Here is a 27,820-nt window from a genome sequence, read left to right on the forward strand (position 1 = left end):
GGTACTTGGATTCAATATCAGTTGGAGATTGCACATATCAGTGTATTATTGGGAAAAAAAACCAAACCACTAATAGGATCTAAAAAACATTTTCTCCTTGTCTTTTAAAAGAGAATATATTCAGTTCAAATACAGTACTGAAATCTGTATAATTAACCACAAAATATTTGAAAACATTAATCAAATTATTCGCAGAGGCTTGGCTTGTTAAGGTGTTCTGAATGTTAATGAGCCCTGGGACACTGAATTCCTGAGCTGAAGAGCTGCAGGCTGAACAAGCCTCTGGAGCAGTGAAATCCAGCAGCAGCCTCCAAGGTGCTGAGGATGTCAGCAGCCCCCACTGAGGCCATCCCTGCCCAGAGACCATGGGGGAATGGGCAGACAAGGAGAGCGTCCCTGGGGCTGGGCCAGCAGAACTCAGAGGCACAAGCAGCTCCAGCTGGGAAATGGAGCGTGGAATGTGGCTGGGAAGCCCTGCCTGGGCTGTGCCAAGCAGGACAGACAAGCCCTGACTCTCATCCACTAAAAAACTCTCTCATGGAGACATTTAAAAGGAATTGCAATTGTTTGTGTACTCTGATTTAGACTCCCTGGAGAAATACCAATAAGAGATCCTCAGAAGCTCAAAACAACAAAACAGCCTTTACTGGCAAACACAGAAAATCAGAGAAACTTCAGCAAAAGGTTTAATATGATATTCAATCAACAAAAAAACCACTTCTTAACACAATAACATGGCCCGTTCAAATTCAGAATCTGTAAGCCTATTCAATTTAATTAAACTCAAAATTTGCAAGGGGGATGGAATTAGAAGAAGATACAGAAAGAAAGACAAAAAACCATTTAGAAACACACACACACAACTATTAACTCCTGGATTCCAGCAGCATTCAGATGGAAATTCCAAGAGGAGGTAGGGTCAAGATGTGTGCTTACCTTGTGGTCAGCCTTCAATACCGCTTGGTCTTCCTGGGCCCTTCCCCAGGTGGGACTTGGGCTCATTTGGTCACTCAGGAGCTGGGCTGGGGCTCCAGAGGTGGCTGTGGAGCTTTGCCTGTGCTGTGCCAGGGACTGGCAGCCACTGCTGTGCTGGGATAGAGGCTCTTGTGAGATTGGGGTTCCAGGGCAGGGCAGTGCTGAGGTTCCAGGGCAGGGCAAGGCTGGACGTGCCTCTTCCTGTCTCACACATGAAATGTTTCCAGCCAACAATCTCCTCCAGTCTGTCAGAATAGGCAATGTTGGAGGTGAAATCCCAATTCTGGCTGTGGGCACCTGGATGTCAAGGACAGTTCTTTTCCTTAGGAAGGAAAGCACAGAGCCCCAGTGTTTGGAAGGCAGCTGAGAGCCTCACTAGGCCAAGGCCAGGCAGACTTATCAGTAATGGCAGATTTTGTCTGGGAGCAGTGTTTGTATGTAGGGAATATTGGAGTTGGAAAACCAGTCTTGGCCATGGGTGCCTGGAGAAGCAGGATATTTTGTTCCAACAGGAAGGAAAGCATGGAGCCTTCCCCAGGCTTTTTGGGAACAAATGAGAGCTGACCCTTGTGAAACCACTGCCAGCCAGAATTGTCCTGGCAATATTCCTGTGGGAACAATCCCTGGATATAAGGAGATTTGGAGGTGAAACCCCAATTCTGGCCATGGGTGCCTGGAGAAGGAGAGATCTTTTCCATAGGAAGGAAACCACGGAGAACCAGTGTTCCAGCAGCCGATGAGAACAGACCCTCAACATTCCAAGGTGAGCTGGAGCAGTGAGGCAGCCCATGAGAGGCCAAACCAGCCAGACCCATTCTGTGTCGCTTTGGTTTTATGGGGCCCTGCAGTGACACAATAACACCTTGGTTCAATGGGGTCCCAAAATGTCACAATGGCCCCTTGCTTCCATGGGCCCTGTGCTGCTGCATTCCCCCCTCCCCTTCTCAGGCCGCCCTGCCAGCTCAGAAATGCTCCTTGGGCCTCGGCCTTGGCCAACAGCCCCTGGGCTCAGCTCCTCTGCAGCTCAGCACAAACACTGTCTGCCCCAGGCACTGCTGCTGCCCAACCAGCTCCTGGTTGCTGGAGGAGCAGCCCTGGGAACTGGTTTTGTTCCCTCAGTGGCACAACATCCCTGTTCTCACAGTGCCAAAGAAAGCTGTTGATGTCAAGTGCGGCCAGGATGAACCATTGCTGTGACTGCAGCCCCTCTCTTGGGGCCCTACAAACAGCGCTGCAAAAGGAGCCCCTTGGAGCTCTCCTGGGCCAGCGACTCCCTCTGAGTGGGGCCTCTCCCAGCCGGGAACTCTCCCGTTTGCTGCACTCGGGGATCCTGAACAACGAGGGAGCCTGGGCCGATCCCCCCACTCCTCCAGGCTCAACCCTTCACCCACTGGGGAGATGCCAAAGCATCCACAGGGAGCATTTCCTGCCTTCGGGGGAATTTCTCACAGGTGCCTTGCACTGACTCTTTGTGTCTGTGTGCACACAGGAGTGCCTGTGCTGGGGAGATGTGGCAGAAATGCTGCTCTCGGAGGGGTTGGAGTGCCTTAGATATCTGAGTCAGTCAGGCCTGGAAGTAAGGTTAGGTCATGAGATCTAAGGGACATTAAATGCTGCTAAGAGTTGTTCTTTTGCTAAGTTGTTATGTTTAATATAAGTTATAAGCTAAGTTGAATATTATTAAGTATTATTCCTCTATTAAATTGCAAAGTCATATGTTATAAATTAGGTTAAATACTGTTAAGCTCTGTTCTTTTGCTAAATTGTGAAGTTGAAGGTATCACTTAAGGTTAAGGTATAAGTTAAGTCCTGTTAAGTTTGAGCTCTGTTCAGCTTTTAGACCATATTCCTTTTATCCTTGCCCTCACTGTCCTTGTGTCACAAACACACACAGGGACAGTTGTCAGTTCATTTCTGGTTCGATTGCTTGGATTTTGTTTGGTTTTGTTGTTGCTTTGTTTCTTTGTTGTGCCTGAAGTGTCCACTCAAGAATATCACTTGCCAAGGAACTTTGTGGTACTGTTGCTCAATATTAAATCTGGTTTTTGCTGATCCCTTGCCGGGGATTTTTTCAGTGCTCTTAAGCCCTCGTTTGTAAAAGGGTGAAGGAGCCCTGGCCCAGGCTCTGGCCTTGGGGGACACAGGGACACTGCCAGGGGGTCCCTGTCCCCCTGTCCCACCCCCAGGGCCCTGGCCCCCCGTCCCCGTGTCAGGCTCTGGGGTCGATCTCGTGGAACATCCTCTGGGGGAGGCTGCGGCGCCGGGGGCGGGGGGACCCGGGGGGACAGGGGACCCCGCTGTGCACGAGCAGCGTTGGACAGCTCTGGGGGAACTGTGAGGGGGGCCGGGGCAGAGTGACCTCCCCAGTGACCTCACACACCCCTGTGATGTCACACAGCTCCTGTGATGTCTCACAGCATCCTGTGATGTCACACAGCCCCTGTGATGACACAACCCTCATTATGATGTCACAGGCCTCATTATGATGTCACAGTTAATCTTGTGATATTATACATCCTACCCTGGGATGTCACACAGCCATTCTGTGATGTCACATGCCCTCTGTGATGTCACACAGATACCCTGTGATGGCAGAATCCATTCTATGACGTCACAGCCTATGATGTCACAGAGCCTACTCTATGATGTCACAGGCAACTCAGTGATGACACACTACTGCTCTGTGATGTCACAGCCTGTTATGTAATGTCACAAAGCCCCTTCATGATATCACAGGGGCAGTGCTAGGATATCACTCTGTGATACCATAAAGCTGCTCTGTGATGTCACATCTGGCTCTATGATGTTACTCAGTCACCCAGTGATGTCACAACCCACTCTCTGATGTCACAGAGCCACCTTCCATGATTGCAGAGGATACTCCATGGCCTCATACCCTACTCTATGACATTACAGACAGCTCTGTGACGTCACAACCCCCTCAGTGATGTCACAAATCCCCCTCTGTGATACCATACTGCCACTCTGTAATGTCACAGCATACAGTGTGACCTTACAGCCTGCTCTATGATGTCCTACAGCGATGTCATGATGTCACAGCTTGTGCTGTGATGTCACATAGTTCCCTCCATGATGCTGTAGTTGCTCAATCACCTCACACAACAAACTCTGTGATGTCACAGCCCAATCTGGGGCCTCACACAGCCCACTCTGTGCTGTCACACAGCCCCTTGCTGACATCACAGCTGCTCTGTGCCTCCATGACACAGCCACAGAGGTGCCGCTGTGACACAGCCCCCTCTGGTACATCCCCCAGCCCCTGCCAGTGCTGAGCCCCTGTCAGCTCTGTCTGTGCCCTGCTGGTGTCCCTGAGCTGCCCTGGCAGTGCCCCAGCCCTGCTGGGCTGTGCACAGAAGCTGCTCCTGGCCAGAGCTGTCTCTCTGCAGCGCTGCCCTTGCCAGCAGCTGCCTCTGGGCCAGGAGCCCGGCCCAGCTCAGCAGCACAGACACAGCACAAGGACTTGAATGACCCTCTGGGGATTGGGTGGTTATTGCATCAGACTCAGTCCCTCAGAGTGTGCTCATAGAACTTCTCAGGAACTCAAAATCAGATTCAAAGTCCAAAATGTATTTAACTTTAAATGGGTCCCACTGTGGGACAAAACTCATGTCAAAGTGTCCCCAGGTTTCAGGTAGAGCAGAACACTGCAGGCAGTGATGACAGTTGGGGACAAACAAGGCAAAACTGCCTCTGGTGCTGAGCAAACCTGGATGTGTTTCAGGAATGCAAAGGACCAAGGCCTGAGCCCCAGGCCCTGGCAACGCAGATTCTGTCCCTCCCTCATTGCTCAGGGCTCTTCCCGGGATGGGCTCTGGCATGTGGGGATGTGCAGTGCCAAGGACGGGACCATGGGGTGGCCCCTGCCAGGCTGCTGAGCAGGGACAAGGAGGCAATGAGGCCCCAGGGCTGCAAGGGTCACTTGTCCCCTCCTTGTGGCCTCAGGCCCAGGGCCAGCAGCCATGGCCAAAGTGCTGCCCAAGTTGGCTCTGTCAGGGCCTTGCAGCTGCTGCCCATCCCTGTGCCCTGTGCAGCCCAGGCTGTCCTACGGTGTCCCTGCCCTGCGCCTCTGTCCCTGCAGGCTGTCGTCATCCCCCGGCTGCCCCACCTGGCTGGCCCCTTCCTTTGCTGACAGCTCTGCCTCCTGCCTGCCTCTGCCTGCCCACACAAAGCCTTGGGCTTCTCCAGGCTCTGATTGGGGGATATTTTGCACCACAGCCTTGCCCTGGGTGGGAAATTCCTTTCTCCTAGTGTCTAGTATGGGTCTTCCCAGCTGCCCTTGGTGCCATTATCTCTTTCTCTGGCTGTTTTATACAATAAAGAAAAATTCCAAGATGTGTGAAACCACCCTTCAATCCCTCCCCGGCTACTCTTATTCTGTCCTCAGTCTCCACACCACTGAGCCCAGAGTCTGCCACCTCTCACTGCTGGTTATGTGATCAGGCCTCCAAACCTCATCTTGAGAGGTTTGTGGGTCCTCTCCAAGGTCTGTGAAAATGAAAAAAGTGGTCAAAGTTATTTTCTCCCAAATCTTGCAGTGACAGAACAAGGCTCAATATCTTTCAACTGAATGAGGGCAGATTTACAATTGTTTAAAGGAAAAAATATTTTACAGTGATGAGAATGGCACAAAACTGCAACTGTTCTTCCAGAGAAGTGGATTCCCCATCTCAGGAATTATCCAAGAGCAAGAGCTTTGTACAACCTGACCCAATGAAACCCTGTCTCCTCCCTGAGGACAGAATTCCTGTTGTGTGTGTTCTCTGATGTGCTGGGTGCCCTCACAACGCTTCTGGCCAGAATGTCTGCTGAGGGCAGCCAGGCTGCTGCAGGGGCAGTGACCTCACAGCCATCACCATGGCAGCCCTGTCCCCTGGGCCTGGCTCTGCCCTTTCCTCTGCCCCTGCCTTGTCTCGGCTGGCATGAAGAGTTTTCTCACTCATATCTTGTCCCCAAGGTGCTGGGGCCAATGGCTTCCCAGGCAGGCTCCTGGAGCAGAAGTGGCTTTTCAGAGCCCGGGCAGAAACGAGCCCTGAGGCAGCAGCTCTGCAGTGCTGGCCACCAGGCCGGGCTGCCAAGGGAGGCTTCTGGCCATGCCCTGCAAGCAGCTGCTGCTGCCAAGGTGCCTTTGGTGCCTCAGGCTCTGCCTGGCACAGCTCCCAGCACGGCACTCTGCCCTTGTGCCCGAGCCCTTCCCTGTGCTGGGGCTGGCCTGGGGCTTTTCCTGCAGCGGGACCTGCCCTGCTCCTGGCACAGGAAAGGCAGTTCCTGCTGGAGCAGGAGGCTCTGCCTGCAATGGGCTCCAACAACTCCAGCCAGGCCCTGTTGACTGCAAAATTGCTTCCTAGAGCAGAATAATCTAATAATTGTTTTAGCTCTGATACTGTGGAGTAAATAACTCATTTTTTAAAATTTAGTCTGTGGTGTAAACAAACTATTCTGTCTAGTCATGATCAGAATCAATCAGAGCTGTATTTACATAAATTTATCTAGTATTTCATTGTTAATTCTGTGGGACAAATTGCATTAAGGTTCAGTTCCACCTGTCCAATCTTTTATACCTTTGGCAAAGGACCCGCTCCCAAGGCTGTTGCCATGGCCACCAGGGCTCGCACGAGCTGGGATGCTCGCTTTCCACGGGCCAGGGTTTAGAAATGGGATTCCCCAATTTTCTGCTCCCGCTAAAACCACGCTGCTGCTCCCTGCCCTCCCGCCTTCCATGGAAAGCACAAAAAGGAAAGATCCCGGGCTGGGATAAGAAAAATTTATTGGGAACAGCAATGAGATAAAAACCAAAAAGAAATAAAAATAATATTGACAACAGAAGGGATATGAAAAAGGGAAAACTGCAACACAAGTGACTGTCTCTTCCCGGCCACAATTTCCTCCTGCCTGCAAAGGACAATCTTCTCCTCAGGGAGAGAGAGAGACCCTTTCCTGCCCCTGGCAATGACTTGACTTGAGGTGACAGTGAATGTAATGACACGGTCCTGATCTGACCCTCATATTCTTTGATCCCACATCATGTCATTGGCAGGGGCAGGAAAAGGGACAGGTGTCTTCCCAGCATGGATCACAGGGAACATGGATCACTAGGGCTCTTCCCAACATGGGTCCTCCAATGAGAGATGAAGCTGGAGCAGGGCACAAAGCTCTCCCTGCAGTTGGGACATTTGCAGGGCTTCCCTTACGGATGCTTCCGTTGGTGTCTGATCAAGTGAGAGCTCTGGGTGAATCCCTTCCCACATGTGGGGCACTCATACGGCCTCTCCCCACTGTGGATGCGTTGGTGGGTGATGAGGGTGAAGTTGTGCTTGAAGCCCTTCCCACAGTCGGGGCAGTGGAAGGGCCACTCCTCATTGTGAATCCGCTCATGCAGGCAGAGATTTGAGCTGGTCTGAAACCTCTTCTGACACGTGCAGCACTCGTAGGGCCTCTCCCCAGTGTGGATGGGCTGATGGGTGATGAGGTGGGAATTGCGCTTGAAGCCCTTCCCACAATCTGGGCAGCAGAAGGGCCTCTCATCGGTGTGAATCCGCTGGTGTCTGAGGAGATCTGAGCTGATCCGAAACCTCTTCTGGCACTCAGGACACTCATAGGGCCTCTCCCCGGTGTGGATGCGTTGGTGGGTCACAAGGGTGGATCTGTAGCTGAAGCCCTTCCCACATTCCCCACACTCGTAGGGTCATTCGCCAGTGTGGATCATCTGGTGGTGGATCAGGCTGCTGCTCTGCCTGAAGCACTTCCCACACTCCAAGCACTTGTAGGGCTGCTCCCCATCATGAAGCTGCTCATGGACCACCAGCTCTGAGCTCTGGCTGAAGCTCTCTCCACCTTCCTGGCCCAGGGGGGGTCTTTCCTTTTCAGAGTACCCTGGGCTGGGTTTGGAGCCCCTCATCCTATGGGATCTCTGTGTCTTTAATTCCCCATTGGATTCCTGTGCCATAGAGCCACTCAAAATTACCTCTTCCATGAGGTTCTGCCGTGGGGATTTGTCATCCCTGGTCTCCATCCTCATCTCCTTGTCTGGGGGAGGAAGGAGAAGGAGATGATGGGATTTGCCTCTGTGCCACAGGGAAAGGGAAGGAGATCATTCCAGGGCTTCCCCAGCAGGATGGTGTTGGCTGCAGGGTTGTCCTGCAGCCTTGGGCTGTGCTGGGCTGGGAGATGGAGCGGGAGAGAGGGGGAAAGGGGCACTGACTTCCTCCTCACCTGCCTGCGTGTCCCGGGGAATCTTCGTCTTCCGCTCAGCCTTCTCTGCCATCTGGTGAAGATGTGGGGATAGGAAATTCTGTTTTGGGAGGAAAACAAGAGATGAGTGCATTGAGTTTTGCACTGGTTTGCGGGCAAACCAGGTGGAGAGTCTAAGCCAGAATTACAATTTAATAAGAAAATTAAGATCAAGGCAATGATACAGAAACAAGGCCTTAAAATGACACAGTCAGGATATAACCTGACACCCTGTTGCTCAGGGTGGTAGCAGCAGTCCCATTAAGTGGTGGCTGCAGTCCTGTTGCAGTGATGATTGTGATTCTGTCAAAGCAGTGATCCTGTAGAAGGGTCTGGTCTTCCTCTGAAGGTCCAATGGTGCTTACGGAGCTCTTGTCCTGTGGGAACCCAGTATGCAAGGTGCTACTGGTGTTGCAAACCTCAGTTTATATCCAGGTAGGAATGCTTGGCTCCTCCCCCTGGGCGGAGTATCCCACAATGGGATGATGTCATTTTATCAGCCCTGCAGGGACACTCAATGGCCCATTCACAGAAGATGGCCCCTGGAGGGTGTTATCAGGGCTGAGTCATGGAAGAGATAAAGAACACTGCCCTGTCACACTTGCCCCACCCCAGGGGAGGTCTCTGTCTCTGTCACTCCCTTGTTGTCCCCGCTTTTCTCTTCCTTTCCATGTCTCTCTCTACCTCACACTTCCTGTTCAGTACAATCCACTTTGGATTTGGTCTCGGAAGCACCTTAATTGGGGCAGAGGCATTTCTCTAACAATTTTCTTAACCAGGTTGCAACATTATTTTGGCACAGCGAGTTTAGGCACTGTTCTCTGACCCCAAGTGTCTTGGATAACAGCATGGTTCCCTCCTCTGAAGAGGTTGTGGTTCTCTCTGGAGGAACTCTTGGAAACTTGGATGCAGCTTCATCTGAGCAACTTATGTAAGAACTGATGAGGAAAATGGCTGTTATGGGTGGCCAGTGTAAAGAAAATGTTTTGTTCTCCTTCCTTGAAAAGTTTCTTAAAATCACTGGAGGAAAGGGTGCAAATGTCACAAGCAAGACTGACAAGGTTCATTCACCCCAAGGTGAGGAACACAAGGCTGCTAAAAGTCCCACAGGAAGCCCAGCTCAAGGAGCTTAATTTCTGAATAAATGCCAAATACATAGGCTTGAGGGCTTTGCCAAATGTGAGAATCATTATTCTCTTCGTCCCTGTCACCGTTGTGACAGCCCCACAGTGCTTTCTCTTCCTTTTAGTAATCTGTATTGGGCCGAATTTCCACTTTTCTTTTATCTGAACGTGCCAGCAGCTGAGCTGGAGCTGTGCAGGAACCAATGAAACTTGGAATTGCCACAGAATTGCTTCTATTATTGGTTTTTTCATGTATTGGATTTGTTTGCATTTTAATCACATGTGACTTGTGGGAAAATCAAATATTCATCAAAGTGATTAATGCAGAGTTAAATTTGATTTCTGCCAAGTTTATTGCCGGGGATGCACTGGCGGATCTCCTTCCCCTTCAATCTGGCACGGAAGCACATTCACAGGCTCTGGAGCAGGAGGGGGAACCGCGGGTGATTTGGGGTGTGTGGCTCGGCTGCTCCCGGCGCGGTTCCCCCGAGCCCCCGGCGCGGCTCCGCCAGGCCCCCACACCACGGCGCTTTCCGGTGGTTCTTTAACAGAAATGCTGGTAAATTGACCAGCAGAAATTACACTAAATACAATTTCAAGAAGCTGCTGGTTTGCTGGGCAGTTTGCCGAATTCCACATTGTTGTTTCTTTCATTAAAACTGCACTTTAAAAGGTCTTAGTAAATTTATGCTTGCATAAAATTTGTGTCTACCATGGGCTTCTCTCAAAAATAAATTACATAAAATCATGACACACTTATTCCATCCTTTTAATCCCTCCAGTAAATCCATAATGCTGTTATTTCAATCACGGATTGTTCAACTTTTCAGTGCCTTATTTCCATTAATAGCATCAGAGTAAGTTATATTTTGTTGTATGTATAACTTTTAAGGATATTAATTTTTAATTCTGTGATGTTAAATTTAATGCAAATTCAGGGTTGATAAGATTAAGCAAAATTAAACTTCATTATTGTTAGATTTGAGCAATGTTAAGTTACATTCTATTAATTTGAATTCCTTTTGTTCTGGATTGAAAGAAAATGTGTGTATTCTATTTGTCATCTGTAACAGGTAGGGCAGTTATCTTCTGTTAATTAGACAGTTAATTTTCCCCCCAATAGCCCCCACAGATCCCCAAACACCCGCAAGGACCTTCAAGCTTTCTAAACTCCTTATGAGAGGAGCCTTGGCGCAGCTGGTTAGAATCCCAGACCCAGACTTTTCAAGATTTTGTATGTAAAGAATTATAAAGGTGGAATGAAACATTTATAGAATTTGTCCCACAGGATTAAAGATGGCAAACCAGAGCTATTTCTATAAATATATATTATCTCTTATGGTAATTGAAAAAATTGCTCCTAGATATAACAGCTGTAATATTATGAAATGATATGATATTATATCATGTCATGTCATGTCATGTCATGTCATGTCATGTCATGTCATATCATATAGTATATCATATTATATCATATACTATCATATACTATCATATACTATCATATACTAGGAAGTGATTTCAAAGTAACTGTGTTAAAGCGAAACCAGTTATTAAGCAAAGATTGATGTCACTCCCTGTCTTGGTTTGGAAAGATGGATGTCTGCTAAGGAAGGCAGGAGCCTCTCCTGAAATCTAAAATGTAAACCCCCTCCCTCTGAATTGTTACAAATTTGAAATTAAGGGGCTCTCAGGCAAAGATATGGAAGCAGGAATAACAGTTCTTTATTAGGGAAGCAAATAAAAGGATAAAATAAACAATGCAGTAAAGCAAGACAACACTGACAGAGTCAGAACACAACCTGACACCCTGTTGGTCAGGGTGTTGGTAGCAGTCCAATTGGAATGGTGGCTGCAGTCCTCCTGGAGTGTCAGGTGTAGTTCTGCTGGAGCAGGGGTCCTTTAGAAAGATATAGTCTTCCTCTGAAGATCCAGTGGAAGAGGCAGCTGCTGTTCCTCTGGGAAATCCAGTGGAGAAAGCCATGCTGGTGTTCCAGAATTTCAAGATTATATCTGGGTAGGAATGCTTGGCTCTCCCCTCTGGGCAGAACATCTCCCAGTGGGATGCTGTAGTTCTTATCAGTCATGCAGTGACATTCAATAACCTGTTATCAGCAGATGTCTGCCTGGAGGGAGGATTGGGTGTTGAAGAGATAAGGAAAAATGCCCACTTAACAGAAGACAACTGCCATACAGATGGCAAATAGAATACAATCTGCTTGGCAATCCAGGATGGTCTCCATTGTGAAACTCAGAGGCCCCAAGGAACCAAGGGTCCATGGTGACCTTGTGGAGCCTGTAGTGTCACAGAGGAGCCATTGTGACACAGCAAGGGTGCATGGAGCCAAGGGGCCATGGTGATACATCAGGGCTTTGTGGAACCACAAAGCAATTGTGACACTCCAGGGCCTCATGGAAACACGGGGCCATTGTGACACTGTGGGGTCCCACAAAACCAAGGGAACAGGGAACAGGTCTGGCTGGCTGGGCCTCCTGGGGACCACCTGACAGGTCCAGCTGACCTTGGCATGTTGAGGGCTGCTTCTCATCTGCCCCTGAAGCACTGGGGCTCTGGGCTTTCCTTCCTGTGGGAGAGAACTGTCCTTCTCCTCCAGGGGCCCATGGCCAAAATTGGGATTCCTCCTCCAAATCTCTTTATATGCAAAGATTGTTCCCAGATGAAATCTGCCAGGAGAGACAGCTCTGTCTGCCTTGGCCACCCAGGGGCCACCTCTCATCTGTCTTTGAAACACTGGGACCATGTGCTTATTTTTTCTTATGGGAAAAAAAACATCCATCTCAACCAGGCACCCATGGCTAAAATTGGGTATCTGCCTCCAGAATTCCCTATATCCAAGGATAACTCCCCGACAAAAGCTGCCGGGACTGACAAGTCTGGCTGGCCTTGGCTTTCTGAGGGCTGGCACTCATCTGCCTCTGAAACACTGGGGCTCGGTGCTTTCCTTCCTCATGAAGGGAACTCTTCTTCCTGTCCAGGTGCCTATGGCCAAAGTTAAGATTCCATCTCCAAAGTGCCCTATGTCCAAGGATAGACCCTAGACAAAAGGTGCCAGCAGAGATAGGTCTGTCTGGCTTGTCCTAAGGGTGGTCACCTCTCATCATCTTCCAGAACACTTGGACTTTGCACTTCTCTTTCCTATAGGAAAAAAACCATCCATCTTGACCAGGTGCCCATGGCCAAAACTGGGATTCCACCTCCAAAATTCCATACATACAAGGATTTCTCCCCAGTGAAAGCTGCCAGGACAGACAGGTCTGGCTGCCCTTGGCCGTTTGGGGGCTGCCTCTCACCTGCTTTTGAAACACTGGTGCTTTTGTTCCAATGGAAAAGAACCATCCTTCTTCTCAAGGTGTCCATGGTCAAAATTGAGATTCCTCCTCCCAAATTCAATATAACCAAGGATTCCTCCATGATAAAAGCTGCCAGGACAAACAGGTCTGGCGGGCTTGGCCTCCCAGTGTAGGAATGTGCCCCCTGTTGACGGAGTAACCAAATTATCCTTGTCTCCTTAAAAAGGGAAAAAGCCCAGAAGTTTCTCTCCTCACTTTGGTAAAAAGACACCTCATAGGACTTTTGCGACTTTACTCCAAACTTAAGGATAGATAACTGGACAGAAGCCAAAAGGTCCTTCCTAAACAATTTACTAGAAAAAGTGGAACAAAGGAACTAAACACTTTTGTGGGGTTTTTACCGGAAGCAAGAGCCTCTTGCCACTGGTGTAGGTTTTCTCTGTAAAGACCTTTGTTATTTTATCTTTTTTAAAAATTTTTCTGTTTCCAACACTACCACTGAAGACATGCTGATTTTATGCCATCTGAGGTGGCTGAACTATCTTTGGTGTAATATAGGTCCCCAAGAGCTCATAAGACCTGGCCTGAGGATATCATTAATATCATTCCAGGAGCCACCTCTCTCCTCATCTGCCTTTGAAACATATGGGCTCTGTACTTTCCTTCCTATGGAAAAGAATGATCTATCTTATCTACACAGAAGTGGCCAAAATTTGGCTTCCATCTCCCAAATTCCCTATATCCAAGGGTTCCTTTCAGACAAAAGCTACCAGGACAGAGAGGTGTGGCTGGCCTAGGCCTCTGATGGCCGCTTTTCATCTGCCCCGAAAAACTGGAGTTCCATGCTTTCCTTCCTATGGAACAGAACCATCCTTCCCTGGGTGTCTATGTCTGAAATTGGAATTCCACCTCAAAAATTCCAAACACCCAAGGGTTGCTCCCAGGCAAAATCTGCCAGTATTGTCAAGTCTGGCTGGCCTTGCCTCTGGTGACTGCCCCTGGGTTCTTTCCCTGGCAAGGAAAGAACCCAGGGGCAGTCTGGGTTCTTTCTCTTTCTGAGAACTTTTCTCCATGGCAAGGAAAGAACCCTGGGGCTGGGTTCTTTCCTTGCCATGGATATCCCTGGGACACTGTGGGAAGGGACCTCATGAAACCAAGGGGATCATTGTGGCACCACTGGAGCCCATGGAACCAAGGGACCATGGTGACACAGCGGGGCTTCATGGAACCCAGAGACCATTGTGACTCTGTGGGGCCTGATGGAACCATGGAGGCCATTAGGGCCCTTCAGGGCCTGGTGTCACCAAGGGGGCATTATGGCACCTCAGGGCCTCCTGGAAGCAAGGGGCCATTGGGACACTCTGGGGCCCCATGGAACCGAGGGAACATGGAACAGGTCTGGCTGGCTTGGCCTCCCAGAGGCCACCTGACAGGTCTGGCTGATCTTGGCATGTCAAGGGCTGCCTCTCATCAGCTCCTGAAACACTGGGGCTCTGGGCTTTCCTTGCTATGGAAAAGAAGTGTCCCTCTTTTCAGATGCCCACTGCCAAAATTGGTACTGTCCTGAAAAAATTTCCCATATGCAAGGTGTCTTGGTTTGAAAAGACAGGAGTCTGTGAAGGAAGGCAAAAGCCTCCTGTGAAATGGAAAAGGTAAACCCCCTCCTTCCGAATTATCACAATTTCAGAATTAAAAGGGCTCTCAGGCAAAGATATGGGAATGGGAATAACAGTTTTTTACTAGGAAGAAAAAAAAAACTAAATAACAATGTAATTTAGCACAAGCAAAAAAAAACCACTGGCAGAGTGAGAAAAACCTGACACCCTGAGAAGTCAGGGTGTTGATAGTAGTCCAGCCAGATGGTGGCTGCTCCTCCTGGAGCGGCGATCTGCAGAAGGGTGTAGATCCTTTCTGAAAATGTGGCGAAGGAGCAGCTGGGCCTTGGTTCCTGATTCCTCTGGGAAATCCAGCGAAGAAGGCTGTCTGTGGTCTCAGAAATGCTTGTTTTATGGTGGCAGGGATGCTTGGCTCCTCCCTCTGGGTGGAGCATCTCCCAATGGGATGATGTAACTAATCTTACCAGCCACAGTGAGTAATTCAATAGCCCATTAGCAGGAGATTATCTTTCTGGCAGTGTCATTGTTCTTGAAAGACATAAGAAAAACTGCCTAACCCCCAACAGATGGCAAAAATAGAATACATGCTTATTTTATAAGCCAGGACACAAGGGTATCTCCTAGAACAAAATCTGCCAGCTCTGGCTGGCCTTGCCCTCTGGTGGTCACCTCTTTTCTGCCCAGGAAACAGTGGGGCTCTGTTCCTTAACTCCTGTGGAAAAAAAACATCATTAATGTCCAGGCTCCATGGCCAAAATTAGAATTCGGCCTCCCAAATTCCATATATCCAAAGATTGCTCCAAAACAAGAGTAGCCAGGACAGTCAGGTCAGGCTGGCCCTGTCCTCTGGTGATTTTCTTAGACTCTGAGCTGAATGTTTTCATTTGAAAACACTTTGGAGAAAGCCCAGAGATCTCCCAAGGTAGAGTTTTGAGGCCTTGGGCTCATGACCACTACAAATGGACAAAGGAGCTCTGTGCTCTGTCTGGTTTTGGTGGTTTGGCATCACAAAAGTGATGTCCTAAGAGAAGCTGCTAGCAGTTTCCTCCATGTCTAACAGAAAACCAATCAATAATCAGCTTTGAGAACTGAGAAACTGTTAAACCACTAAGGAAACTGTACACACCTCTGTGAAGACACATGTTGAAGAGAAGAAAGCCTGGGAGGGTCTCTTTCCCTTCTGGCCAGCAAAGAGGTAACAAGGCTGGCCCAGCCCCCGTCTCAGCCGGGCCGGGCGGCTCCTGCCGTGGGGACGGGCCCCTTCCCAGGGAGCCCCCCAGGCCCCATCGGCTGCCGGGCAGGGCAGGGGAGGCCGCGGGGCCGAGGCCGGGCCGGGCCATGGCTGCGGTTGCCAACACCTGGGCGCTACCGAGCCCTGCCCCGCCGCCAGCCCGGGCCCAGCCAGGATCCGCCGGGCCCCAGGAGCAGCCCCGGGCCGGGCCGGCTTGGACAAGATTCTGCCACCCTTGGGGTTCACCCGCAAGCCCCAGGCAGGGGAAGGAGAAGCCATGGGCCCCGGCTGTGCTGCTGCTGTGTTCTGGCCTGGCTGCTGAGATCCTGGCCCTGCCCCAGCGCGGCCCATCCTGACACAGCCCCAGCGCAGCCGCTGCAGAAACCTCCATGGTAAAACAGCTCCGGCCACAAGGACCCAGCCCGGCCGGGGTCATGGAACCATCTGCAGGCCCCGGGAGAGATATTAACTCTTTCAGTGCTTCCATCCTCCCTCGAGTGAGAGAAAAGGACAAAGTGCAGGCACACAGAGAAGCAACATGAAGACACCAAGGTCAGTGAAGAGGAACTTTAGTCCCAGATGGGAGGGATGAGGAAATGCCTTGATCATAGGGCTGAAATCCTCTTGTAAAGATATAGAGAAGGATGCAATTAATAAATCAAACTCTCTTTTTCTCTATAACACATTGAAAAGTATGGGGAGATGACTTATTCAGCAAAGGCCGCCATAGTAAAGTAGCATATGTTGAAGTAGCTGTGATCACATGAGATATTTGAACAGTGAAAGAGAGAAGAGTGATGAGACCCTGTGTCCTCACAGAACAGAGAAAAGATCTCTGTTCTCAGAGATGAAGATGATTTCAGAAATAGATGAAGAGAACCTTTGCTCTCAAACAACTCATCTTTAAACCAATACCCCATACATAAACATGGCCCATAAACACATCTGTGGGGAAAGGTGTGAAAAAATGGGAAAGACTTCATGACTGCAGATTTTCTGGGTGGCTGCTATTCATGGGAATTGAGAGCCACGGAGAACTCTTTTTTTATGGAGAAGCCTCCATAGCATGAAAGAGAGACTCCTCTCCCTAGGTGAACTGAAGAAAGACTATTCTGGAGGTTGTAAACTGACTCAAATTTTAGGTTTTGTTTCCTTACATTCTCAGTAAGAAAGAAAAGGTCATAAGGAGAAGAAAATTGTTCTAAAAGTTTTGATCTGCTTCTTATTACTCTTTCATTAAGTTATTATTCGTAAACTTTTAAAGTACACTTTAAAATAAACTTTATATACTTTTAAAGTTTTGAGTCTATTTTCCCTTTCTCCTAATCGTACCTCACAGCAGGAAATGATTAAGAATATTCTAGTGAGTGTACTGAAAATTACCCAACAGTGGACCCACCTCCCTAATTGATACACTGGCCAAGAAATCTCAAATTGGCGAACCAAAACCATTACAGAAATCTCCCTGATGAACTATGCACAGCAGAGGGAAATCAAGGCAGAGCCATGGTCTGTCAGGACTTTCTTGATCCTAATGAGTCCTGTGGTGCATTTGGAGCTGAGGCCTTGAACCTCAGGGCCTGAGAGGAGATTGCACAAATCTTTCCAGGAGTCAAAGTCAGAGGAAACATCCAAAGTGTCTCAAAGTATGAATGGGACCCACTGAGGTCCATCCCCAGCACAGGCTCCTCATGGACTCCTTGGAGGAGAGAACTGGAGGCCAGGATGGCAAAAAAAAAAATCTCAGAGACTCAGTGTGGAAAGGAAAATCCAAAGTACCTTAAAAACTTTGAGTACCTGAAAGTATTAATGAGCCCAACAGAGTGTCAGTACAAAGCTCCCAAGGGATTTGTTAAAGCAGATAATTGGGGCCATGATTGCACAAACCTCTCACAGACTCTGTATCAAAAGGGAAACACCAAGTACCTTCAAATAAGTGAAGTACCTTGAAGTATTAATGACCCCCACTGAGTGTTGTTACTGACAAAGCCTCTCCAGGGACTAATTACAGCAGATAATTGGAGCCCATGATTGCACAAACCTCTCAGAGACTCCAAGGCAAAATCAAAAGCCAAAGTCCTTTGAAAAACCTGCAGTCCCTGGGAGCATTCAGGAGCTCCCAGGGCCATTGCTGAGCAAGGCTCCCCAGAGACTCCTTCCAGCAGATCCTTGAGGCCACTGGGATGTGGGTTAGGGGGGGATGCTGAGGGCAGGACAAGGGGCTGGCAGTGCCCAGCCTGGCTGGGGCTGTGCCAGGAGGCCCCAGGGCCTCAGGACAAGGTGTCTCCTCCTAGCCCTTGGTGGCACAGACCCTGTTGCTGTGCCCCAGGCCACCAAGACTTGGCTTCTCTTTGTCCCCACCTGGCATCACTGCCTCCAGTTCTCTGCTCTGCCTGGGGCCTGGGGACACTTTCTCAGTCGTGTCTCTCAGTGGGACCCATTAAAAGTCCAAGAAACTTTGGAGTTGGATTCTGACTTGCAGTTCTGGAGAGGTTTCTTCAGCTGCCTCTCAGGGACTGATGTTCAGGGCCTGAGCACAAAGCCCCAGAGGCTCATTCAAGTCCTGCTGCTGTGTCTGTGCTGCTGAGCTGGGCTGGGCTCCTGGCACAGGGCAGCTCCTGGTAAGCAAGAAGAGCTTCAAAAGCACATTTCTCTTGATGAGCAGCTCTTCTGCCAGCCCAGCAGGGCTGGGGCACTGCCTGCAGCCAGCCCGGGCACAGCCCAGAGGCACAGAGAGCTTCAATCAGTCAGGGCTGGGAAGGTGCTGAGAAGTGCCTGGGGCAGAATCCCTGCCAGCCCTTGGCACAGGAACCTCTGGCTGCAGGACAATGCAGCTGCAGCTTCTGGAGCCATCTCCTAAAGCTGGAACATCCCAATGCCTACAGACCCTGTGAGTACATTGTCTGATTGTCTCTTGTGCAGAGCAGCCAGGGGTGCCCAGGGCTGTCCTGCAGAGCAGGCTCCTGCAGCCCAGGGCACTGTGCTGGGGCAGGGACTCTGCTGCCTGCCAGGGACAGCTCTCAGCCGGCCCGGGGAGCTGCTCCCAGTGCTGGGGGACAAGATCTGGGTGGAAGGACACAACTGGTAAGGCTTGGAAGTGTCCTCCCTGTGTGGGGAGGATGCTGCATTGTTCAGGACTGCTCCCAGCATGGCATTTAACTCCAGAATATTTCCGAGTAGATTATACAGGCAGCAGAGCAAGTCAGGGGCGGCATAAAAGGGAAAATCCGGAATTTTTATTCTACTTCTCTGGGTTGACTGGATGGTAATTGCACATAGATATTAACCTTTTAGTTCAGCATAAGAAAAACTTTTTATTTTTTTTCGCAGTTATTCCTAAACCATGTAGTAACAGAAATCACCACAGGGCCTCTTCCAGGCAGCATCAGTGTCACTTTTCCAGCCACCTCAGGGTTGCTCTGACGTTGCCATCAGAGTCTGCAGAGCCACAGCTGCTCCTGGGCAGTGCCAGAGCTGGGAGGGGTCTGCAGGGCAGAGCTGAGCCCCCAGGGCTGGGCTGGGCTCTGGCAGCACTGGCAGGGCCCAGCCCTGAGCACAGGGAAGCAGCTGCTGGCAGGGACAGCTCCAGGCAGCAGAGCCCTGGGCAGGCAGTGGGGGGAAAATGCCCCCAGGCTGGGCTGGGATATTTAACGTCTTCTGCAAACCCAACTATTCCATGATTATTTTTATATAGATCCCCTTGCCAAGACAGCAGAAATGTCCAACAGCAGCTCCATCAGCCACTTCCTCCTGCTGGCATTGGCAGACACGCGGCAGCTGCAGCTCCTGCACTTCTGCCTCTTGCTGGGCATCTCCCTGGCTGCCCTCCTGGGCAACGGCCTCATCATCAGCGCCGTAGCCTGCGGCCACCACCTGCACACGCCCATGTTCTTCTTCCTGCTCAACCTGGCCCTCAGCGACCTGGGCTCCATCTGCACCACTGTCCCCAAAGCCATGCACAATTCCCTCTGGGACACCACCACCATCTCCTACACAGGATGTGCTGCACAGCACTTTTTCTATCTGTTCTTCATCTCAGCAGAGTATTGCCTCCTGACCATCATGTGCTACGACCGCTACGTGTCCATCTGCAAACCCCTGCACTACGGGACCCTCCTGGGCAGCAGAGCTTGTGCCCACATGGCAGCAGCTGCCTGGGCCAGTGCCTTTCTCAATGCTCTGCTGCATACGGCCAATACATTTTCCCTGCCCCTGTGCCATGGCAATGTCCTGGGCCAGTTCTTTTGTGAAATCCCACAGATCCTCAAGCTCTCCTGCTCCAAATCCTACATCAGGGAACTTTGGCTAATTGCTTTTAGTGCCTGTTTAGCACTTGGTTGTTTTGTGTTCATTGTTTTCTCCTATGTGCAGATCTTCAGGGCTGTGCTGAGGATCCCCTCTGAGCAGGGACGGCACAAAGCCTTTTCCACCTGCCTCCCTCACCTGGCTGTGGTCTCTTTGTTCCTCAGCACTGGCACATTTGCCCACCTAAAGCCGCCCTCCATCTCCTCCACATCTCTGGATCTGGCAGTGTCAGTTCTCTACTCGGTGGTGCCTCCAGCCCTGAACCCCCTCATCTACAGCCTGAGGAACCAGGAGCTCAAGGCGGCAGTGTGGAGAGTGATGAATGGATGCTTGAAGTAACATTAACCTGCTGGAGAATTTCTGCAAACCACTCCTAATAAAAATAATCTTTGATACTTCCTGTTAGTTTTGTTGTGGGTTTGTTCTTTTGTATTATTTTATTAATACCGACTACAAAGAAATGTACTTGTTTGTGCCATTTCTCATTTTGTTTCTCTCCTCATTTAGAGGAGCCCCACATTGTGTCAACAAGGAATTGTTCCCTCAATGACTATAAACAAACTAATTGATCTCCCAGCAGAGTTTTCTGCACAGATGCCCTTTGGTTGCCTTCTCTGGAGCTGCAGCAGCAATGTCTGTGTGCAGAGCTGGGGCAGATCAGTGCTGGCACAGCAGCTGTGCCCAGCAGCAGCAGCAGCACTTGGTGTTGCCAGTGCTGCTGCTGTGGCCCTGCCCCGCTGCCCTGGTGACCCTGGTGTTGCTGCAGGGCCTGAGTGCTCTCGGGGCCGGGCACAGTCCTGGGGGTGGCAGTGCCGGGGCTGCAGCAGGGACAGGCCATGGGCACTGCTGAGGCAGCGCTGACGCCTCAGGCCAGGCCCTGGGGGCTGCAGGCTCCTTGCCCAGGCTCTCTCAAGAACACGGCCAGCCCAATGCTCAGCACAGAAAAGCCCCAGGGTGAGCAGCCCCAGGCTGGCCGTGGGCAGGCTGGGGGCAAACAGCATGGCTGGGGCTCTGCAAGGGCCCTGGGGGAGACGGGAAGGAGCAGCAGAGCAGGGGCTGATCCATCCCCAGTGCGCTGCACAGCCCAGGGCAGCGTCCCAGAGCATCCTCATGGAGCTGCCAACAACATCCCCCCTCTGCAGCCCTGGCCTCTCCCCCAGCTCACACAGGTGCCCCATCCTTGCAGGCACAGCCACGGCAGCACTGGCTCAGGAGCCCCTGTTTGCATTGCACACAGCAGGCGGGAGCACCCCCATGCTGCTGCTGTGGGGACATGAACCTGAGGGAGCACAAATGCCATCAGCCCCTGGGGCCAGCAAGGGCTGGGGGACACCAGGGAAAGCACTCAGCTTTGTCCTGGCCTCTGCAGTCAGCCAGAAAGTTTGTTCCCATCAGCTGGGAGTTTCCTGTGCCACTGCAGATGCTGTTGCTCAGAGCCAGGGCTGCCTGGCAGCCACCCCCAAACTGCCACAAGCATTTCCTCTGCTTCACCTTTAATTTCTTGACTCTTCCTGATAGAAATTTCTTCCTATTGCACACCTCTGTTCCCTCCCCTGCAAACAGCCCATCCCTGTTTGCCCTTTCCTCTCTGGTCCCACTTCCCATTGCAGTTCCTGACTTGGCACCACGGGAACGTCCCTTGGGGAGCAGGATCATCCTCCAAGTGCTGCAGGAATTGTCTGCAGGCTCCTGCAGTGCCTGGTGCTGCTCCCTTGCCCGAGGCACCCCAGGCCATGGGGGCACATCTGGGCCGCTGTGTCTGCCTGTGGGGCTCCCTGTTCTGGGCAATGAGGAGGAGCTGCAGAGGCTCTGCAGGACTGACAGGATGGGCTTTGGGGCTGGCAGGAGAAGCTGAGGCACCTGGGCTGCTGCAGCTTCTGAAGAGGAGGCCCAGGGCTCATCCTGCAGCTGCTCCAAGGGTGGTTTCAGATAGTCCCAGAATCAGCAAGGCTGGAAAAGACCTTGGAGATCATCAAGTCCAACCTGTGCACTGACACTGCCTTGTCTCCCCTGAGCCTCCTCTCCTCCAGGATAAACAGCTCCAGCTCCTTCATCTGCTCTTCACAGGACTTGTGCTCCAAGCCCCTCACCAGCCTTCTTGCCCCTCTCTGGACCTGCTCCATCCCCACCATGTCCTTCCTAAATTGAGGGGCCCAGAACTGGACACAGCACTCGAGGTGCTGCCCAACCAGTGCCCAGCACAGGGGAAGAATCACTGCCCTGCTCCTGCTGGCCACACCATTCCTGATCCAGGCCAGGAGCCATTGGCCTTCTTGGCCACCTGGGCACACTGCTGCCTCATGTCCAGCCTGCTGTCCATCACTCCCTGCAGGTCCCTTTCTGCCTGGCTGCTGTCCAGCCCCTCTGTCCCCAGCCTGTAGTGCTGCAGGGGTTGTTGTGGCCAAAGTGCAGGGTCGGCACGTGGACTTGTTAAACCTCACCTTGTTGGATTTGTTCCCTGGATCCAGCCTGTCCAGGGCCCTGTGCAGAGCCCTCCTACCCTCCAGCAGATCCACACTTGCACCCCGCTTTGTGTCACCACAGTTCCATGAGGCCGTAGTGTGTCCCAACAGTCTCCATGAGGCCTCCCAGTCTCACAATGTCCCTTTGGTTTCATGGAACCCCTTGGTGTCACAAAGTCCCTTGAATCCTTGGGCCCCACAGTGTCACAATGGCGCCGTGGTCCCCCAAGGCCCTGAAATGTCCCAAGGGATCCTTGGTTCCATGGGGTCTGCCAGTGCAGCAATGCTGTCCTTGGTTCCCACTCTCTTTTATGCCTCCCACTGTCAGACAATAGAAGGACTCCTTGTAGATGAAGGGGAGTGGGAGTAGATATCTACTCGAGTAGGTTATAATAAAAATTCCTCCTGACTCCCCCTCCCAAGCCAGGTGTCACTTCAGAACCGGTATGAGCCCCTGGATGTGGAGAATCAGTCAGATGATTTAGAAAAAAATTATCTGCCCAGTGAACCTCCCAATTATGATTCACCTGTGAGGATTACCACCTCTAACATCAAAAAGGAAAGAAGCATAATCATGGTTGGTGACTCCCTCCTGATGGGAGCAGAGGGCCCCATGTGTCGACTGGACCCATTCCACAGAGAGGTCTGCTGCCTCCCTGGGGTCTGGGTACAGGATATCACTGAGAGACTGCCTGGGCTGATTCAGCCCTGTGAGTATTACCCACTGCTGATACTCCAGGCTGGCAGTGATGAAATTGAAAAGAGGAGTGTCAGGACAATTAAAAGGGACTTTAAGGCACTGGGACAAGCGGTTGATAGGACAGGGGCACAGGTTGTCCTTTCCTCAGTCCCTTTGGTGGCTAAGAAAAACTGTGAAAGCAATAGGAGAGCTCACATCATCAGCAAGTAGCTCAAGGGTTAATGTCATTAGCAGAATTTTGGATTCTTTGATCATGGGGCAACTTTTACAGCACCTGGCCTGCTAGAATCCGATGGGCTCCATCTCTCTGTTAAGGGCATTTGCTCATGAAGGTTTTTAGCTCATGAACTGGCAGAACTTGTTGAGAGGGCTTTAAACTAGGCTTGAAGGGGGAAGGGGATGCAGCTGGGCTGTCTGGAAGCAGGCCCAAGGGCCGTAAGCTTGAGTTAGGGGTGAAATCAGCAGCCCAGTTGAGGTGCATGGATACCAGTGCACGCAGCATGGGTAACAAACAGGAAGAGCTGGAGGCCATGGTCCAACAGCAGAGCTGTGATGGAATTGCCATCACAGAAACGTGGTGGGATGACTCACATGGCTGGAGTGCTGCACTGGATGGCTACAAGCTCTTCTGCAGAGACAGGAAAGGGAGAAGAGGTGGAGGGGTGGCCCTTTATATTAGGGAGGCTTTGGACACCATAGATATGGAAACTAATGAGGATGGAGTTGAATGCCTGTGGGTGAGAATTAGGGGAAAGTCCAACAAGGCTGACATCCTGCTGGGAGTCTGTTATCGTCCACCCAGCCAGGAAGAAGAGGTGGACAACTCATTCTATAAGCAGCTAGATACTATTTCAGGATCATCAGCCTTTGTTCTTGTAGGTGGCTTCAACCTGCCAGACATCTGCTGGGAACTCAATACAGCTGAAAAGAGGCAGTCCAGGAAATTTTAGAGTGTGTGGAGGACAAACTTTTTGTCACAGCTGGTGGGTAAACCCACCAGGGGAGGGGCTGTGTTAGATTTGTTGTTTGCAAATAGAGATGGGCTGGAGGGAGATGTGGTGGTTGGAGCCCACTTGGGGCAGAGTGATCACGAGATTATAGAATTTTCAATATTTGGTGAAGTCAGGAGGAACATCAATAAGACTTTTATACCAGACTTTTGGAGAGCAGACTTTGACCTATTTAGGAGGCTTATTCAAAGAGTTCCTTGGGAAGCAGTCCTTAAATGCAAAGGGGTTCAGGAAAAGTGGATGTGCTTCCAAACAGAGATCTTGAGGGCACAGGAACAGACTGTCCCTGTGTGCTGAAAGATGAGGTGACGAGGCAAACGTCCAGCCTGGATGGGCAAGGAGGTTTTGCAGGAACTTAAGAATAAAAGGAGGATGTATCATGTTTGGAAGGAGCATCAGGTCTCTCAGGAAGTATTTAAGGGGAATGCTAGAGCATGTAGGAAAACATTAGGGAGGCCAAAGGTCACTTTGAACTTAGAATGGTGAGTTCAGTAAAGGATAATAAAAATGTTTTTACAAATATATTAATGGTAAAAGGAAAGGTAAGACCAACCTTTGTTCTTTACCAGATGAGGGAGGGAATTTAGTAACTGCAGATGAGGAGAAGGCAGAGGCGCTTAACGCCTTCTTTGACTCAGTCTTTAGTGGGAAGATGGCTTGTCCTCAGGACAGTGGTCCTGTGTGGGTTGATGGTGTCAGGGAGCAGAACGGTCTTCCCATTATCCAAGAGAATGCAGTCAGAGAACTTGTAAGATGCTTGGATGTTCATAATCCATGGGCCCAGATGGGATCCACCCCAGGGTGATGAGGGAGCTGGCAGATGAGCTTTCCAAGCCGCTCTCCATCATTTACCAGCAGTCCTGGCTCACTGGGGAGGTTCCAGATGACTCGAAACTGCCCAATGTGACACCCATTCACAACAAGGGTGGGAAGGAGGATCCTGGTAATTACAGGCCAGTCAGCCTGACCTCAGTACCCACTAAGGAAATGGAACAGTTTCTACTGAGTGTCATCACCCAGCACTTGCAGCATGGCCAGGGTATCAGACCCAGCCAGCAGGGGTTCAGGAGGGGTAGGTCGAGTTTGACCAACCTGGTCTCCTTTTATGACCAGGTGACCCTCCTGGGGGATGCAGGACAGCCTGTGGATGTGTCTATTTGGACTCCAGCAAGGCCTTTGGCACTGTCTGCCACAGCACACTCCTGGAAAAGCTGCAGCCCAGGGCTGGGACAGGAGCACTCTGTGCTGGGTTCAGAACTGGCTGCATGGCCGGCCCAGAGAGTGCTGGTGAGCGCTGCTGCATCCAGCTGGCAGCCAGGCACCAGGGCTGTCCCTCAGGGCTCTGTGCTGGGGCCAGCTCTGTTCAATGTTTTTATTAATGGCATGGATGAGGGGATTGAGTCTTTCATTAGTAAATCTGCAGATGACACTGAGCTGGGAGCGTGTGTCCATCTGTTGGAAGATAGGAGGGCTCTGCAGGGAGACCTGGAATGGTTGGATGGATGGACAGAGTCAAATAAGATGAAGTTTAATAAATCCATGTACCAAGTTCTGCATTTTGGTCACAATAACTCCCTGCAATGCCAGAGGCTGGGGATGGTGTGGCTGGACAGTGCCCAGGCAGAAAGGGACCTGGGGGCACTGCTCGATGGCCGGCTGAACATGAGCCAGCAGTGTGTCCTGGTGGCCAAGAAGGCCAATGGCTCCTGGCCTGGATCAGGAATGGTGTGGCCAGCAGGAGCAGGGAGGTCATTCTGCCCCTGCATTTGGTATGGGTGTACTTGGCATTCTTCCCCTGGACTGGCACTGTACCTTGAGTGCTGTGTCCAGTTCTGGGTCCCTCAGGTTAGGCAGGACATGGAGGGGCTGGAGCGTGTCCAGAGAAGGCCAAGAAGGCTGCTGAGGGGTCAGGAACACAAATCCTGTGAGGACTGACTGAGGGACCCGGGGAAAAGAAGACTCAGAGGTGACCTTATCACTGTCTACAACTTCCTGAAAGGTGGTTGTAGTCACATGGGGGTTGGTCTCTTTCTCCAGGCAACAACTGACAGAACCAGAGGACACAGTCTTAAGTTGGGCCAAGGACCAGCTGAGCTTATCCAATATAGGTTAGATATTAGGATAAAGTTTTTTATATAAAGGGTAATAAAGTATAGGATTGGTTTGCCCAGGGAGGTGGTAGAGTCCCCATGCCTGGATGTGTTTAAAAAAGACTCGATGTGTTTAAAAAAAGACAGGACTGGGCACTCAGTGCCATGGTCTGATTGAGGTGTTAGGGCTGGATTGGACTCAATGATCTTGAAGGTCTCTTCCAACCGAGTAATTCTGACATTCTGTGACTTGATGATGCCAAAGGGTCCCTCCCAGCTCAGCCCCTTCTGCAATTCTCACCCTTTGGCTCAGCCTTTGTGTCCCCTTGAGACGCTGGCAGAGCTGTTGGGGACAGGGCAGGAGCAGAGCAGCCCCAGTGTTCCCCTGTGTGTGACACCCCAGCAGTGACAGCCCCAGCGTTCCCCTGTGTGTGACACCCCAGCGGTGACAGCCCCAGCGTTCCCCTGTGTGTGACACCCCAGCGGTGACAGCCCCAGCGTTCCCCTGTCTGTGACACCCCAGCAGTGACAGCCCAAGCGTTCCCCTGTGTGTGACACCCCAGCAGTGACAGCCCCAGCGTTCCCCTGTGTGTGACACCTCAGCAGTGACAGCCCCAGCGTTCCCTCCCTGCAGACGCTCCAAGGGAAGCGTCCAGAGCCGTGTCCAGTCCATGGAACTGAGCGGCCACTGCCCAGCCCGGCCTGGGCTGATGTGGATTCCTCTGCACACAGCTCGGGGAAGGTCCCCCTGGCCACCTGCACAGTGCCACAGACATGTGTCAGACACAGTTGCAGAAAACCAACAAAAAACCAAACAAAACTATAGGAAAACAAAAAACCTATCACCTAAACAACAACAACAACAAAAATAAAACCCAACGCAAACCAAAAAAAAACCAAAAGCCAACAAAAAGAAACAAACCAAACCAAAACAAAGAATAAAAGCAAACTAAAGGAAAAAAAAAAAAAAACAAGAAAAAGAGAACTTCCCCTCAGCAGAGCTATTCCGTCCTTCAGCTGTCACACCTGCACTCACAGAAGACCTGGATTTGCAATAAATGAGGATTCATTGGGCACATTTGCAGGAAAAATAGTTTTAGGACAGGCTCTCAGCAGAACTGTTCTCAGCTGAGCCAAAAAGGCCCCTTTGGCAGCTGCAGGGCCATTGCAAATGCAGAGCCTCAGCCCACAGGGCAGAAAAGGGCTCTGAGCTCCCCTCCCCTGACACTAAACCCTGTTCCCAGGCTGCTTCACACACAGGATTCTTCTGCAGGACTGCGCAAAGCTGAGAGTGGGCTCTGGCTTCTCCATGGTGCGTGTCCTAAAGCTGTCTGGGAGAAGAAATTTCGGGTCAGCTCGGCTGGCACAATCCCTCCTGGCACAGGGCACAGCGCCGGGAAGGGCTTTGCGTGCCGAGGCTTTGCTGCAGCCAAGGAAAGCTCCTGGCTCAGGGTCACCTTTGCTGCTCAGCCCGAGCCCCGAGTGCCCCAGCAGCAGCAGCAGCAGCAGAGAATGGCAGCATTGCCACGGGCTGGCACAGGAGGGGAGATTTCCCCCTGGAGAGAGGCTCCTATTGCAGTTTTTGCATTCAGGCAGCTGCAGATTGTGAAATACAAAGCTGTGTTTTGTCTCAGGTACACACAGGCAATGTGTGTATTTGTGATTGTGATATGTGTGGAAACCCACCATGGGACAAATATAAAGATGAATTCTAATAAATAACTGAGGAAGTAAAGCATGGAAGAAG

The 27,820-nt window shown here is 51.0% G+C and overlaps 1 protein-coding gene, 1 long non-coding RNA gene and 1 pseudogene across 3 annotated transcripts; 1 reads left to right on the forward strand and 2 right to left on the reverse strand.

Annotated features, from left to right (window-relative positions):
* LOC135287585 (zinc finger protein 883-like) overlaps positions 1 to 8,257 on the reverse strand; it is a 182,419-nt pseudogene extending 174,162 nt beyond the window's left edge.
* A 2,791-nt stretch (positions 8,258 to 11,048) lies between these two features.
* LOC135287644 (uncharacterized) lies at positions 11,049 to 14,804 on the reverse strand. Of its 2 annotated transcripts, XR_010351201.1 has the most exons (3): positions 13,789 to 14,804; positions 12,660 to 13,664; positions 11,049 to 11,473 (listed from the first exon to the last, which is right to left on the reverse strand). It is a non-coding gene; the product is annotated as an uncharacterized LOC135287644 (long non-coding RNA). The 2 variants fall into 2 exon arrangements; XR_010351200.1 differs by having other exon boundaries at positions 12,660 to 14,804.
* A 4,419-nt stretch (positions 14,805 to 19,223) lies between these two features.
* LOC135287624 (olfactory receptor 14J1-like) lies at positions 19,224 to 20,196 on the forward strand. Its single transcript, XM_064400898.1, has one exon. It carries the CDS (start codon positions 19,224 to 19,226, stop codon positions 20,148 to 20,150), a length of 927 nt encoding a protein of 308 aa, XP_064256968.1. The 3' UTR covers positions 20,151 to 20,196.
* Positions 20,197 to 27,820: the final 7,624 nt, after the last annotated feature.

Source organism: Passer domesticus, chromosome 30 (assembly GCF_036417665.1).
Source record: "Passer domesticus isolate bPasDom1 chromosome 30, bPasDom1.hap1, whole genome shotgun sequence".
NCBI classification, from domain to species: Eukaryota; Metazoa; Chordata; class Aves; order Passeriformes; family Passeridae; genus Passer; species Passer domesticus.